This window comes from Phaseolus vulgaris, chromosome 6 (assembly GCF_051622355.1).
Source record: "Phaseolus vulgaris cultivar YP4 chromosome 6, ASM5162235v1, whole genome shotgun sequence".
In the NCBI taxonomy this organism is placed as follows: domain Eukaryota; kingdom Viridiplantae; phylum Streptophyta; class Magnoliopsida; order Fabales; family Fabaceae; genus Phaseolus; species Phaseolus vulgaris.
In genome coordinates this window covers 5,168,243-5,185,378 of record NC_143503.1, presented here as the reverse complement: position 1 = coordinate 5,185,378, position 17,136 = coordinate 5,168,243, and the positions used below count along the sequence as shown (strand labels likewise).

General features: G+C 31.5%; 1 protein-coding gene across 1 annotated transcript; it reads left to right on the top strand.

Moving 5' to 3' along the window:
- Positions 1-261: 261 nt before the first annotated feature.
- On the top strand, positions 262-2,879 carry LOC137830909 (DCD domain-containing protein NRP-A). Its single transcript, XM_068638309.2, has 5 exons — positions 262-1,229; positions 1,491-1,591; positions 1,762-1,845; positions 2,152-2,262; positions 2,481-2,879. The coding sequence occupies exons 1-5, from the start codon at positions 512-514 to the stop codon at positions 2,550-2,552; spliced, it is 1,086 nt and encodes a 361-aa protein (XP_068494410.1). The 5' UTR covers positions 262-511; the 3' UTR covers positions 2,553-2,879.
- Positions 2,880-17,136: the final 14,257 nt, after the last annotated feature.

Sequence of the window (17,136 nt, the reverse complement as noted above, 5' to 3'; positions counted from 1 at the left end):
TTTTATTAATATATTAATATAAAATTATTATTTAATATATATGTATATAATTAGTTGTTATAATCAATTACATATGATTTTCATATACTTTTTCTTTTTATGTAGTTATATTCTGTTACACTTTTTTCTCATTAATTAAGAAACATAGTTAAAAAAGTAAATATATCATTAATTATAAACAAAACCAATAAATTAATATCATGAAAAAGGGTAAAAGCAGTTACACTTAATATTTGAAGACTAAAAATTTCACTATAGAAGAAATTAAAAGGGTATTCTAACCTTGTATATAAAATTCCTTGTATCAAAATCAGACTTTGACAATTACACGCGCAAAAAATAATGGCCTACCCCATTTGTTAAATTTCCTAGAAACTTCACTCCTTTCATCAATCTTTATTTAACACCTCTCTCTCTTCTCTCTTTTCCAACCAACAACACTTGCTTCTTCATTCATTCTTCTTTATCTTCTCTCTTTGCTGTGTCTCTTTGCTGGGGTGTGTGAGTCACTATGGACAACAACAATGATTTTTGGAAATTCAGTGACCAGTTGAGGGTTGAATCTGGTTTGTCCAATCTGTCTCTCAATGATTTTTCCATTTGGAGCAACAACTACAGCTCCAAGAGGCCTGATCAGAGGAGGAACTTTGATGTGAATGCTTCTGATTTCATCAACAACAACAACAACTCCTCAAAGTCTCATGATTTCAATGATGGGTGGAACATAACCAATTCCAATGGAACCCTTTTCTCTATGCCTCAAAACAACAACAATTTTGGAGTTGGAGGCTTCAACAAGGGAGGAATCTATTCCAACACCACCACAACCTCCTCCTCCTCCTATCCTAACCTTAACAACAACACTCTTGGAGGCTTCAACAAGGGAATCTATTCCAGCACCCCTTCCTCTCCTTATCTTAACCTTAACAACAACAACAACCACCACCTCAACAGCAACCTCAACACCAATCTCAAGGGCTACAAGACTTTCTTCAAGGCTGAAGATCAGTTTCACACACCCAAAAGTTCAAAGAAGAACAACATCAACAGTAACAACAAAAAGTATGGGGACAACAACACTAACACTGATGCCACTAAGACTGCTACTGAGAAAAAATTCAAAACACTGCCACCAGCAGAGTCTCTGCCTAAGAATGAAACCATTGGAGGCTACATCTTTGTTTGCAACAACGATACCATGGCAGAGAATCTCAAAAGACAGATCTTTGGTGAGTCCCTTCTCTCCTTTTCTCTTTTCCTCTCTTTAACAAATCTTACTGTTACTTTAATCTAAGCCCTGGCTCTCTATATTTTACATCAACAATAAATTGAAATCTTTTGAGGAATTGACTGAGACATCGATCATAATTTTCTCAGAGAAAGACACTCTTTTCACCCTAAATCAAATACTTCATTTGTTTCTGTCTCTTCTTCCTTTCTGATTCTAAATCGGTTTTGTTGATGATTTTCTTTTCTTTTGTGCTTTGCAGGTCTGCCTCCACGATATAGAGATTCAGTTAGAACAATAACTCCAGGGTTGCCCCTTTTTCTGTACAACTACTCCACTCACCAACTCCATGGTATCTTCGAGGTATGTGTGTATACTTTCCTTGTTTAGTTTGTGGCTTCACTTCAATTTCATGAAAATGCTTCAATTTTTTGGAAATCGAGTCATGAATTAGGCCATCACTTTTACTAATAGCAGCCATGTTTCATACTAAGAGTGACAACAATAATAAATGTTTGGTGGGGTTTTTTCAGGCTGCAAGTTTTGGAGGAACCAATATTGATCCAACAGCTTGGGAGGACAAGAAGTGCCCTGGTGAATCTCGTTTTCCTGCTCAGGTATTTATTATCTCATCGCGAATCTAATTCATTGTACCATGTCTATGCACAACTTATGCTTAAACTGATTACATAAATTTAATTAAAATATACTCCTAATGTAAAAGTAAAGTCTTACAAGATCATTCAATCAATGTATATGGTTTGTTATCCATGTAAGTTTATTGAGTTTCAAAACAATTATCTTAAAAAGTTATTCAAAGATGATTTCTGATCAATTCACAGTAGTGAAAGTAGTAATTAAACTCTAACTATATTACTTGGTTTTGCTAAATCTTATGAATTTTCCATACATGATGGTTACAGGTTCAAGTGATTACTAGGAAAGTTTGTGAGCCACTGGAGGAGGATTCCTTCAGACCAATTCTTCATCACTATGATGGTCCTAAGTTTCGTCTTGAGTTGAGTGTGCCTGAGGTAAGCATCAATTCCTTGAATATATTAATATGTGTTTAGTTTGAGATCTAAGATCTTAGATGTATCTTTCAAAACATGAAAATAGAAACTTTCAAATAAACTCAATTTGAATGTAAATTGTAAATCCGTATTTGACTTGATCTGACTCGAAATCAAACATGTATTTACTTCTTGTTTAAGTGTAAAAACTAAATTGTATTTTTGTTTAATTATTTCAGGCACTGTCTCTCCTGGATATATTTGCAGACCAGAACAGTTTCGATGATATTTTCAAGGCCATTCCTGCATAGAAGGGTGGATAATACAGATTATACAAGAAGAGAAGTTACAAGAACATTGAACTCTTGGACTCATATAAGAAGATACTTTAAGACAATGAATATTCAGCAATTATATATTTATTATGTATTATATAAGTATAAGGCTATTTGTATAGAGGCTGATATGCCTGGTTGCTGCCCATTTTTTGTTGTTATGGGAGTATATGAACATCGCATAAAAAGTATACCATAAAATTGAACTAACTTTGCTTATGCTTATCTTTGTGCAAAATTATCTGCATGTTATAAATTTATGCAGTAACTGCTGAATAATGATTGTTTCCTTTTAGTCACAAACTAATCTTGTTCCTTGTGCTGTGACTGTTCTTATTAGGTTCATGTTCAATATGAATCTTTTTATTCTATGAATAGTCTTCCTGTGCAAACTGATTAACTACTACATTAACCACCAAGTTAATTAATATATAGTGAATCTGAGGCACTGGTTTAACTGTTCTCCATTTGCAGAGGAGATTTTATTTATGGAAAATGCTATGTGGTTAATTTTGGGATTGTTAGAGCATAGGTTGTTTAATTATACCATGTATGGTGTTTATCAATAAATATTATTTTAGAGTATAATTTTGGGTTGTTTAAATAGAAAAAAGTTATTTACATAAGCAATTATTTTTATGAGTTTCCTATATTTAATACAAGTATTAGCTCATGAAAATGTTGAAGAGAGAAGATATTTATAAATTCTATTGAAATGAAAATTAATTAAATACTAAAATATCAAATAATCTGTTTATGAGAATATCAAGCTTATTATACTTTGATGTCTTGGGGAAGTGAAATTTATTTAAAATGTGGAATGATTAAAATGTTAGGCAAAAGTGCTACATCAGGCAGTGTCATGGGATGACCTGGCATTGCCTTAAACCTAACAATTGAATAAACTAAAATGTAAGCATGTTCCTCTAATTTGACCAAAGAATTGGACCACAATCTCTTCATAGACTAAGTAAACTATATATGAAACTTCCAGCATAAATAAACTAAACAAGATCATTTCATAAATGTTATTGCAGAGATGGATTTTCATTTAGAAAATAATTGAAGAAAATCTTTATTAATAATCAAAAATCTTTCCTTATTAACTCCATGATCAATCTCACAATTCATGATAATCAAATAAAACTTTCATTTCCATATATTATCATTGTAATTTTTCCATTAAAAATAGAGACTGATAATTAGATAGAGTTCATGATAACAGGCTGACTGATATCAATTTTATTATGTCCAATCTAAATCTTTTGGTTCTTTTAAGTTATTTTTCTTTGCTTTTTTGGTAGAGTATCTACAATTTTAATTTAATACTCAAATCAGTTTAAGTAAAAAATATTAGTTTAAAATTAAAATTGAATTTTTTTTATTTTAGAAAATTCACCTCTTTTTATAATGATAATGTTGGATTTTTTTTTTATTTTATGGATAATTCAAATGTTCTTTTTCTTAAAAAAAAAAAACTTTTATGTTTGGTAATTATTATGCCACTTGTTAAAAAAACTCAAATATTTCTTGATAATTATTGATGTTTAATAATATTTTTAAGTTTTTCTTATTATTTGAGAGAGGCTTAATGAGAAGTGTTGGAAGTATGTCTCATGCGTTCGCCAACTCGATAGTATAATAAATTATATATATATATATATATATATAATATATATATATATATATATAATTACATTTTATATAAAGATTTATGGATATTAGGGATAAATTGTGGTTTAGAATTATTTGATAATCCTTTGTGATTTTGGCGCCTAAATTTTTAAAAAAAAATAATGATCACCAATGTTGCAACTATTAGAAGTAGGTGATTACTTTCATTTCAACTAAAATTATTCTAATTATACAAGAAGAAAAAAAATCTAAATACAAATCTGACCGATAGGTTAATTATGTTTTCATCTTTACTACAAATTCGAATATTGAAAGGGATAAACGCATCTCTAATAAAACTAAAGAAAAAATAGGAAAAGTATATTTTAAAGAAATAGTAATTTTATTGAACAGTTAAATTTTTTATTTATAAATTTTTTAACTAAAGTAATAAAATATCCAAACGTCATCTACTTCTTCTCTTAGATAAATTTAATTCAGTCCGTAAATATATTTTTCACTGTACCAGTTTATATTTTGTATAAATAAAAGTATATATTATTATCATTATTGCTTATTTTATGTAATTTTATTTATTATATAAAATAAGATAATTATAGATATTATTTATTTCATATTAAATTGTATTGTAATAAAAAAAGTTTGATTATATAGTATCATTTTACATAAAATGTAGGCATGCTTTTTTAATCTACCTAAGAGTCTCTTATTTCCACTATTTAATAATTTCTTTTATATTTTATTTTTTTCACTATATTTTTATTTTTTTAATCTTTTTATAGCAGTATCCTTTATGTAAATTTTGTACTATATAACTTTAAAATATTATTAAAAATAAATAAAAAGCAATCTGTGTACATCAAATAAAAAAATTTCATGATAGATAATGATAAATTTTAAAATACGTGTTATATTTCACTTGCATTTACAAATATATTTAAATTGAGAAATACTTTTTTTTAATTTAAATGAGTATTTGAATATATTATTGTGTGGTTAGCGGTGACGTGAACTCTCTGTGAATAGAGTAATTGGCTTGCTCATTTCAAGGTCACCAACTCATCCAACAACATGAAGGTGGGGTTTGGTAATCCAAAATTCTGAACCCAAGGCCAAGACAACACATATTGGTTGGTTGTTGGTGTTTAATTATGAATTTGAATATGATGATAACGATTAATGTGAGATATTGTCCGTTTTAGAAATTAGTATTTTATTTTGGTTTTGTTCTTAAAAGGTGTATCGATGGATTAAGGGAGAAATGTGTATTTAAACTGTCATTGACCTTAACTCCTGAATAATGTGGAACTATACTGTATAGGTTTGTTTAATCAACTTGAGTTTATTTGATATTCTAATATGTCATTTACCTTTACTTAGACTTTTTACCTAATAGGTTATAAATTTCATATGTATAATTTTGTATAAGTTCTAAGAAATGATTTTATATCTCTTTGCATTAGTTTGGTCTAGTTCTCCATGTTTGCTTGTCTTTCTTTTTCTATTTAATAGATTGTTTCATGTGATAACAAATTATTGTTAAGAGTTCAGTATCAATATGATTGAGATGACAGATTTCAGAGTGACGTAAATGAGTTTTATAGAAAAATATTTTAAAATATAAAAATTATCAAATAATTTAATTATTTTAGAGGCTGAATAATGAAAAATATGTATTCTTATATTATAAATTAGAATATCATTCTCATTTCTACACTCTTTTAAATAAAAATTCTTAATATTTTCTCTTTTTTATATATTTTTAATAATGTACATATTTCAATTGACTTAATTTAAATATTGATACATTTAAGATTAGAATTTTAAACCAGTTAGTTAAGAGACGAAAATTATTACCATAATCTCCTCCTGTTTATTTTCTCAGATTTTATATTTTTAGAATTATTGAACATTATGTATATATTTGTTATTATACTAAAAAAATTAATAAAAGTTAATTATTATAAAAGTCAATAAAGTTCGTGATCAAGTTATTTTTATTAATAATTGTACCAGTAAAGTTCTTCGTCCTTTATCTGATATGAGAGTTTTTTTCACCAGGTTGGGTTAAAATTAACATTGATGGGGATGCTAGGGGATATCCTGATCTTGCTATTTATAGAGGTATTTTCTGTGGGAGTATGGAGAAATTTATTGGAGCTTTCTCTGCATTCCTTGGAGTTCAAAGTGCTCTGTTTGCTGAGTTTGATGATGTCTGGTTGGAATGTGATTCTGCTTTGGTTTCTACTACGTTTACTGCTAGACAAATATTCAGTGTATATTTCAAAATCGATGGAATACTTGTCTTAATTATGGTGAAAAAATCAGGTTTAGGGTTACTTATATTTTCGTGAAATGAATACGTGTGCTGATAAGTGGGCTAATATATGATTTATTCATAGAGAATTTTTTCACTGGTATAATAGACTTCCATCTAATTTATTCTTAGAATTTTTTTATAAATAGGTATAGTCTAGTCTACCTATGTATCAATTTTGTTAGCCTATAAATTTTGGTCTAGTCCCTCCATATTTTTGTATTCTTTTTATTTTTTTAATAATACTTTTTTCATGTGATAATAGATGATTGTTGTCGTTTGAGGTGTTTGTTGTCGTTTGAGGTGTCAGTCTGAATGAGATGTGAAGTTAAAAAAAATAGTTTGCATAACTTTTATGATAGATAACATAAAAATACTTCATAATTATTTTTTCATAAAATATTTATCTTTCTTTATCAATAGTTAATATCTAAGTTATATTTTGAATGAAGGTGTGGCACGTGGAGCTGCATACTTACCGACAAAGTATTGCGTGCGAATCACTGACTTGGTCGGAAAGTTGAACCATTCTTTCTTAATTTCTATGTTTATCTCTCCAACCAACTAACCAACCAACCCTACATTTCTCAATACTATCATTATTATCCTTTCATGTAATCTCTTCCTTATTATTCATTCACTTTAGTTGCTTCATGTAATACACAACAATTTAATAGGTTACAAATTTTATGTCTTCAATATTAGCAATTTTTCTAAATATACATTTTTAGAAAAAGTACAAAGATAAACTTCTTCCCTATTTATTTATCAAACTAATTTTTTAATATGTAGTAGGAGTTCAGTATAATTGATATTTTTTTTATTGATAAATACGTAATAATTACTTAAAATTAAATGTGTACTTAATTATCTTAATTATTAATAAAATTTTAAAAATTTGATAAAACTAAAGCTTTTAGTATTAAAAAATATTTTTATTAAAGACAAAATACTGTATTAAATTAACTATTTACCTTTTTAATATTTTTAAAGTCAAGTGCAAAAAATTATGATATTTGACCAAGTCCATGTTGGTTACCGTGTCAACTACTCTTTATACCTTTTGAGTATATTATAGTGCAAAAAATAGCCATAAAAATAAATGCATACAAATATTTTATTTGATAAATAAAATGAACTTTAGTTTAATTGTTTAATTCTTAAAAAAAATTGTATTTTCATATAAAAATTATATTATCAATATTTTTTCTTAATTAATAATATATATCGTCGAAAATTTCCACAAAAATTTAGTATGAAATTATGTGTCTTTATGTTAGATGTCGGAATTTGACACTGTTCATTTGTTAAAACTTCTTTTAAAAAATATATAGTTTGATAAATAAAGTAAAGAAATGTTTATTTTATAATTATTTTTTTAAAAAGTATATTCTAACAAACTTTCTTGGTATTAATGATTTCTAGAAAGTTATATTTAATTTTTGCTATGTGATCTTGTAATAAAATAATTATTAATTATTATGAAAAAAATTACACTTACAAGTTTTTTATTATAAATAATTCATTCTCAAATATCGGAATGTCAGAATAGAATATCTAATTACTAGTCATTTTTACTATCTATTAAAATTATGTTTTGAATTAAAATAAAAGACTAATTATGTGACAGGAAAAATAAAATTTACAAACTTTTAAAGACTTACTCTATCGAAAAATAAACACATATAAAAGTCCCATGAAGAGAATAGTATGCTAAAAAATGCCATCATAATTATATGATTCAAATCAAATTCTAATCAACCAACCATGATTCAAAATTTATAATCTACAAATATAATTGAGTGTAATTTTGTTAAAAATTAATTAGGTGGGTAAATATTTTGTTCTTTTTATATTCAAAGATTAAAAGAATTGCATGATACATATAAAAATAAACAAAAAATAACCCATTACTTTTAATCAAACTTTTATTTCTTTCATTTAAATAGCATCAAATTAAAATATATATACTAAAATGCAGAACTTTATCTTACCTTTCTTTCCCCTAAACTTATCTCTCATTCAATCAAATCTTATTCTATTTGCATTCAATCATTGACTTTTTCCAAATAAGTTTCTCCACAAACACTCATATAAAAAACTCTAAAAAATCCTGTAAAATTAAAATTAACTTATTTAAAATTAAAATATTATTTGAAGAAATTAAAATCGTTTAACTTCGGGGGAAAATTCACTTAAACAAAAAAAATTAAACTTATAAGTTTTGTATTTATTTTGTTCTCAAATAAATATTTATATAAAGCTTAAACATTGGTGATTGAGTAAAATTTGTATAACTTATTTGACTCTTTTAATATTATTTAAAAAGTGCATATCCAATTTATTTATTTATTTAAACACATAAAAAAGAATAAAAAATGGAAAAAACCATAAAAAGTAGTACTTTTAAATAGTTGATTAATATTATAAATATCAAAACATAGAATTTTGTTTTATCATTCTTTATTTTTTATTTTTTTCAAAAAATAGTCTTTTTGCTTATAGTAAGCTAATATGTAGCTTAGTTCTCAAGAGATTTATGCTTATATGTATTTGAAATTTTAATTAAATTAAACCTCAATGGTTTCATTAATCCATTTACTCCTGTGAAGATTTAGATTACTGCTAACATATTTAGTTTTTCTGTTTTAAGTTATTGGACTTTGTTTGTTTGACCCAACTTTTATTTTCTGTTTCAGTTATGTCTTAGTCTTTTTCTTTTTTTTTTTTATATATATACACCATGTATTTTACTCTCTAATATACAAGTAATAAGAATTTCTTTTGTATTTTCTTTTCTATGTTTTTCTCTCTTTTATGCTTAAGTCATTGTCTCTTTTTTATTTGCAATTAGGGTTCATCAGAACTTCCCTTTCTCTATTGCGATTTTGTGTGATTACGTGCACTTCATTTGATGCACCACATCAGACAAGGAATATTCATCTTCATTAACTGTAATATGGTATTAAAGCTCTTCATTTCCCCCTTTGTTGTTCTTGGTTATCTTTTCTGTTCTCTTTCAAAATTTTGATTGGGTTTAAAAATATCTTAGGCAATGTTTAATGAAAATCCTAGTCTTAATAGTAGTCATACTATTACATGCAATTTATGTGGTAAATATGGTCATACTGAGACTGTTTGTTTTCGCAAAGTGGGTTTTCCTTCTGGTAACGTTGAAACCTCAAAGTTTTCTTCCACTAGAAAAGTCTGCACTTTTTGTAATTGTCTTGGCCACAGTATCGACACCTGTTATAAAAAGCACGGGTTCCCTCCTGGCTACAAAGTCACCAATTGGACATCCCAAGCCAATAATATGATTACTACTGACACTTTTTCTGAGCTTTTTCCTAAAGAACAAGATGTAAAGGGATTCAACTTACATCACAACAGTGTCAATTCCTTACCAACATTTTGCGTCAGTAAAACCTTGAGGATCCTGCCCCTCACACTCAAATTAATCAAGTCGGCACCTTCTCTGCGGATGAAATCCCCAATACTGAGCATTCTTTAACAGGTAAGTTTCTCTCTTCACTATCTGCTATAAAAAGAATCTTGGATTATTGATTCTGGTGCCATGGATCATGTTTGTCACAATTTGAACGTTTTTACTACTTATACTAAAATTAAACCAGTCTTAATTAGTCTTCCAAATGGCCAAACTATTTATGCCACATATTCTGGTTTAGTACGTTTTTCTGATAAGTTTTATTTGTCTGATGTGTTATATGTGCCTCATTTTCAATTAAACTTAATATTTGTTTCTAAACTCACACACCAACTTAAATGCACTTTAACTTTCACTTCAACCCACTGCATTATACATGACAATCTCAACCCAAGAGAGGATTGGTACAGTTAAAGCCACCGCTGGCTTGTACCTTGTCACTACCTTTCCTGCTTCTAGCCGTTCTAAACAACATTGTTTTGCTCTTTTTATTAATTGTAATATCACGGACAAAACACTGTGGCATTATAGACTAGGACACCCTTCACTTGAAAGATTACATGTCTTAAGCAAACAATACTCTTTTATTACTGTTGATACTCATCATGTATGTGACACTTGTAGTCATGCAAAACAGAGAAAACTTCCTTTCACTTTAAGTAATACTGTTACCTCTGCTATTTTTGATCTTGTACACTTTGATATTTGGGGACCATGTTCCATAATTTCTATGAAAGGTTTTCGTTATTTCTTGACTATTGTTGATGATTACTCGCGTTATACTTGGGTTATTCTGCTGCATAACAAATCTGAAGTGCGTCAGCACATCATTAACTTCACTGTTTTCGTTCAAAATCATTTCAAAACTAATATCAAAACGATTCATACTGACAATGGTGTTGAGTTTGCTATGTCAAATTTTTATGCTTCAAAGGGAATTATACATAAAAAAATCTTGTGTTGAAACACCATAACAAAATGACATTGTAGTACGTAAACATCAACACATACTAAATGTAACCCGGGCTTTACTTTTTCAAGCAAATATTCCTCCTATTTTTTGGGAATTTGCTGTAAATCATGTTGTTTTCTTAATAAATGTTATTCCTACTCCATTACTTAATAACATCACTCCTCATGAAAAGTTGTTTGGAAAACCATATGACATTTCCTTTCTAAAAGTGTTTGGTTGTCTCTGTTATGCTAGTACCATTACTGCACACATGAAAAAATTAGATGATAGATCTATCAAAGGTATTTTTCTTGGCTGCCCGCAAAATACAAAATGTTATATTATCTTAAATTTAAATTTTCATAACATAGAGATATCAAGACATGTAATCTTTCATGAAAATCATTTTCCATATAAATTGGACAGTGGTTTGCCTAAGGACCCTAACACTTTATCTCTCCCTATTTCTAACGCATATAATTCTGCTTTTTTTTTTTTTTTCTGATATTGCACCTCCTGTCGAGCCATGTGCCTCTACTCCTGCACCCAATATTGTCCCTCCACCAGCCTCATTATCCTCTGATCTTCCAACAAATAGTGCCTATGTGCCTGCATCCAATATTGCACATCCACCAGAATTATCTCCGCCTGCATCTCCAGGAATGATGGAGGAGGGCCAAGCACACCTACCCAAGGAAACCAAGGCCCAAGCCAAGGAGAGCGTCTAGACCAAGACCAAGACCAAGGTGAGCGTCTAGGACGTGAAGGTGAGCGTCTAGGACGTGAAGGAGGGAGGCTATCCATGGAGCTAGACCGTCTAGGCCCCCTTACAAGATCCATGGCCAAACATGCTCACACACAAGTAAATGAAGCCACGGATGGAAGAGAGAAGGCTTTGTATATGTTTGCATAAAGGCCCATTAGGGGTACTTAGTAGATAGGATAGTGTAGAAAGCACTTTTGATGGAAACATTCTAGAAACTAGGGTTGTGTGGCCGGTCATTGCACATGGCACATGGCTTAGCATTTAGATTTAATTTTGGTTTTCTTTTCCTTAGAAGTTAGCTTACCATTTACGTCCAAGATAGCTTATAAATAGGAAAGCCTACACCTTGTATTTTAAAAGTTTAATGGAGTAAGGTTATGCTGCCATTTTTGTGCACAAGCTTTACTTCTCCTAGAAATCTAGGCTCTAAACTTCAATCCTTTCACCTTCTCCCTTGAGCTGGCCGAACCACTCAAACACCATACTCATCATGCACCTACAAGACCAACACAACTCCTAGGAGGGTCTTGATCATCTCACCCATTGCTTCCGCACCTTATTTTCTACTTTGATTCAAGAAGAACACATGAAAATGCCATCATTTGGTATCATGAGCTTTTGGTTCTTCAAGATGAGTAGCTTGGTCTTTTAAATTTTCAGTTCTTCTTTACTTCATATTGTCATTTAAATTCCATACTTGTCTTGCTGTTTTTTACTTTTTAAATTGTTCTTGGTGTGCTTATGGAAGATCCAACCAAAGCACAATTGTTCAATTGATCTTGAACAAATTCTGTGCAGCTTGTGATAGGATTCCTTACACCATTGAGTGGCTGTTTTCTTTTAGGAATTTGAGTCCTTATTGCTTTCTTAATTTTGCTTCATTTTATGCTTTGAGTCTTTATTTTCTGAATCTATAAATGTTGTGTCAAGTCATGTGAATCCATATTTGTCAACAATTCTTAGTAGTCCTATTATTGGCTTGATTGTTTCTTGCTTTTGGGTCTCTTTAATTTGTTTGAATCTGCTGTTCTTTGATCCTTTGGTGCCTTTTTAATTTTTAGTTTGAGTTCATATTGTGTTTAGATCCTACACAATTCTATTTCACAAATTTCCATTGTGTCTAAACTTTGGTATCTTGCTGTTTTTTTTTCCAGTTTTCAGATTCCCCTGTTTTCACCTTCTCTGTTTTGGCTGTTTTAACCCAGAAAAATATTTCCACTCATAGGAAAATTCTGATTTTCTGGAAAATGCAAGTTTAAAGTGTTATAGAAAAGACAAAAAAAGAATGAGGTCAAAAGAAGCAACAGAAAAAAAATGATAAATCTTACAAAATCAGAGTGCAAATCTTGAGCGCTCCAGCTGGCCTAACCGAACACCAATTTTGCAAAATTTATTAAAAAAAATGGTGCATCCGTTTTGAGTGAATCCAATGCCAGATTTTAGATAAGATCCTGAATATCTTGCATAACAAATTTCAGAGCCAAATTCCAAAAATACAGATCAGCATAAATCGGGGAACAAACACGTTTTCTGGCCCACAACATTTTCCAGTGGTGCTGTTTTTTTATTTGGTCATCTAATCTAGTGCTTTTCTTTAGGAATTTCTTTTGTGTGCCAACTTTTATTGAGTACCTTTAATTGTTTGCTTTAATTTCTTGAATCTCTTTCTAAGTTGTCATATTATAAATCCTTTTAGTGGTACTGTTTTCTTTCAATTAAATTTGTTTCTTGCTTTTGTTCCTTGACCTCTCTTTTTGGGTGCTGGAATTTATTTTCTCCCTTGGTGCTTATGTGCATGGAATTTGACTTGGTTTAAGGTTTAGCCCTTGTGAATAGGTGCTGGAAATTGGAGAATTAAAGCCAACATTCCAAGGAGGAGACAAAGCCAAAGCCGAAACAAACTTCCTTGAAACAAACACTACAAACACTTAGGAGATCAACAATCAAGACAACAAAGAAGTGCACTAACCAAAAGGAGGAACAACAAAGGGAGTTTTCTTATTTCCCTTTGCAACTTGGTTTATTGTTAATTACCTCTTTTAATTACGTTTTAGACGGTGAGTGTGTCTTCAAGGGCTCAAAGTGTCCAAGAAGCCTCACCTAGGGCCGAATAGTATAGCATTCTTGATTAGTAATTGTTACTTGTGTGTAATTGCTTTTCTTTTGCTTTCATAGCTACGTCTTGCATGTTTATTTTTGTCTAATTTGTGTGCTAAACCGACTAGCTTTGATTGCATAGTTAGCTTGCATTGTTTTCTTGCATTTATTTCTCAACTTATTTGTGTTCTAAGTGTTTCACTAAGAGAAAGTCTTATGTGAAGATATTGGGGGATAGTTTTTGGCAAGGAAAAGGCTTGGTACTTAAGTAGTCCTTTGTGACTCACCTCCCTTACCTGGAAAACTACCTTCTTTAACTTTCCTAAACTTTCTCAAAGTAAAACACCTATATACACAAAGTTTTAGCCATGTCTTCTTCTTCTCACTCTCCAAAGTCTATAGAAAGTGAAGTAAAATCTTTGAAAACTCTTTTAAAAGAAGTATCCCAAGCGGTACAATTGATATCTTTTAGACAATTGGAGAATGAGAACAAAATCAATGAGTTGGCTAAAGCTCAAGAAGAGAAATCACAAAAATCACAAAAATAAAAAAAAACTCATGCATCCCATTCTCAAAGTATTGAGTCTCTAGGGGAGGGAAGCCGTAGAATCAATGATTATTACCAACCACCCCCTAGAAGGACTAGGCAAAGGGAACAAGAGGTGCCAAGGGAAACAAGAGTAGACCTACCTCATTTTCATGGAAAAGAAAATGTAGAAGTATATCTAGATTGGGAGATGAAGGTAGAGCAACTCTTTGCTTGCCATAGGGTAAGTGAGGAACGAAAAGTACCCTTAGCCACCCTTAGTTTCCAAGGGAACGCCATGTATTGGTGGACCTCTCTCGAAAGAGATAGACGTCTTCATAGGGAACCTTCCATTACATATTGGAATGACCTTAGGGGAGCCCTAAGACGTCGACATATACCTTCCTACTACCATAGGGAGTTGATGGACAAGCTCCAAAGACTCCAACAAAAGAACATGAGTGTGGAAGAGTATAGGCAAAAAATGGAGCTCTACATGATGAGAGCCTCCATTAGAGAAGAGGAGGAGACCACCATAGCTAGGTTCCTTAGTGGCCTATCACTTGAGATAAGAGATAGAGTAGAGCTCTTACCTTATCAAGACTTGAATGATTTGGTTCAACTTTGCATTAAAGTTGAGCAACAAAACTTGCGCAAAACCTCAAGTCAAAAGGTGAGCCCCTATTCTAGCTTTTATCCCAAGAAAGAGTTTAGAAGGGAGGGTAGTACATCCAAGGAAAAACCAAAAGAGCCTACCAAACCCTTCACCAAAGAAACCTCAACCCCACCCATCCGAGCTAGAGATGTTAAATGTTTTAAGTGCTATGGTAGAGGGCATGTGCAAGCACAATGTCCAAACCAAAGGACCTTGTTTCTTAAAGGTGTAGATGAGTACACTAGTGGCGAGGATGAGCCTAGTGAGAGAGAGGAAGGAGGAGAGGATGAGAGGGTAGCTCCACTAGAGGGAGAATTGCTTATGATTAGGAGAACCCTCAACAATCACCCTAGCACATCCATGGAAACACAAAGGGAGAACATCTTTCATACAAGATGCAATGTTTTAGAAAATATATGTTCCCTCATTGTGGATAGTGGATCTAGTTGTAATTGTTGTAGTGCTAGGATGGTTGAAAAGCTTAAGCTACAAGTAGTTCCTCACCCAAAACCTTACAAACTTCAATGGCTTAATGAAAATGGGGAACTACATGTAGACAAGCAAGTGGAAATCAAGTTTTCCATAGGGAACTACAAAGACAAAGTTTTATGTGATGTAGTGCCTATGGAAGCTTGCCATATCTTATTAGGGAGACCATGGCAATTTGATAAGAAAACCTTGCATGATGGTCTCACTAACGAGATTTCCTTCACCCATAAGTATAAGAAGTTTGTACTTAGTCCTTTACCACATTCTCAAGTGGTGAAAGACCAAATACAAATGAAACAAAAGAGGGATGAGGAAAACAAAAAAAAAAGAGCTAGAAAAAGAGAAAATCCTTAGGGATAGAAAGGCGTGGGAGAAGAGTGTTCCTTCCCACAAGGTTGGTCAACAAGAAAAACCTCTTGAAAATGTTTTTGAAAACTTGCTTCTTGTTGAACAACCAAGCCTTATCTTTTGTAAAGGAGCACTTACATGCACTGCCACAAGTAGTGAACTCATGGTTTTACCTCCTCAAGTAGAAAACCTTTTAAGTGAATTTGAAGATCTATTCTCCCAAGAAGGACCCATTGGGCTTCCTCCTCTTAGGGGGATAGAACATCAAATTGACTTTATACCGGGGGCAAGCCTACCAAATAGGCCTGCTTATAGAACCAACCCCGAGGAAACAAAGGAGATAGAATCACAAGTTCAAGACTTGTTGGAGAAGGGTTGGGTTCAAAAGAGCCTAAGCCCTTGTGCTGTACCTGTCTTGTTGGTGCCCAAAAAGGATGGAAAATGGCGTATGTGTTGTGATTGTAGAGCAATCAATAACATCACCATCAAGTATAGGCATCCAATCCCGAGGCTTGATGATATGCTTGATGAATTGCATGGGTCAACTCTATTCTCCAAGATTGACCTTAAAAGTGGATATCACCAAATTCGAATCAAGGAGGGTGATGAGTGGAAAACCGCTTTTAAGACCAAATTTGGATTATATGAGTGGTTGGTGATGCCCTTTGGGCTTACTAACGCTCCAAGCACATTCATGAGGCTTATGAATCACACCTTGAGGGATTGTATAGGTAAATATGTAGTAGTTTACTTTGATGATATCTTAGTATATAGTAAAACCCTAGAAGACCATCTAAGCCACCTTAGGGAAGTTCTTCTAGTCCTTAGGAAAAATAGTCTTTTTGCCAATAGGGATAAGTGTACCTTTTGTGTAGATAGTGTAGTCTTCTTAGGCTTTATAGTAAACAAAAAGGGGGTGCATGTAGATCCCGAGAAAATCAAAGCCATCCGCGAGTGGCCAACTCCACAAAATGTAAGTGAAGTAAGAAGTTTTCATGGGTTAGCTAGCTTCTATAGAAGGTTTGTGCCTAATTTTTCTAGCCTAGCTTCTCCTTTGAATGAACTTGTAAAAAAAGATGTTGCATTTTGTTGGAATGAAAAGCATGAGCAAGCCTTTCAAAGGCTAAAAGCTCAACTCACCAATGCACCCATCCTATCTCTCCCAAATTTTTCCAAAACTTTTGAGATAGAGTGTGATGCATCGGGGGTAGGCATAGGTGCGGTTTTGTTGCAAGGTGGACACCCCATTGCTTATTTTAGTGAAAAACTCCATGGTGCCACCCTCAACTACCCCACCTATGACAAAGAGCTCTATGCTCTTGTGCGAGCC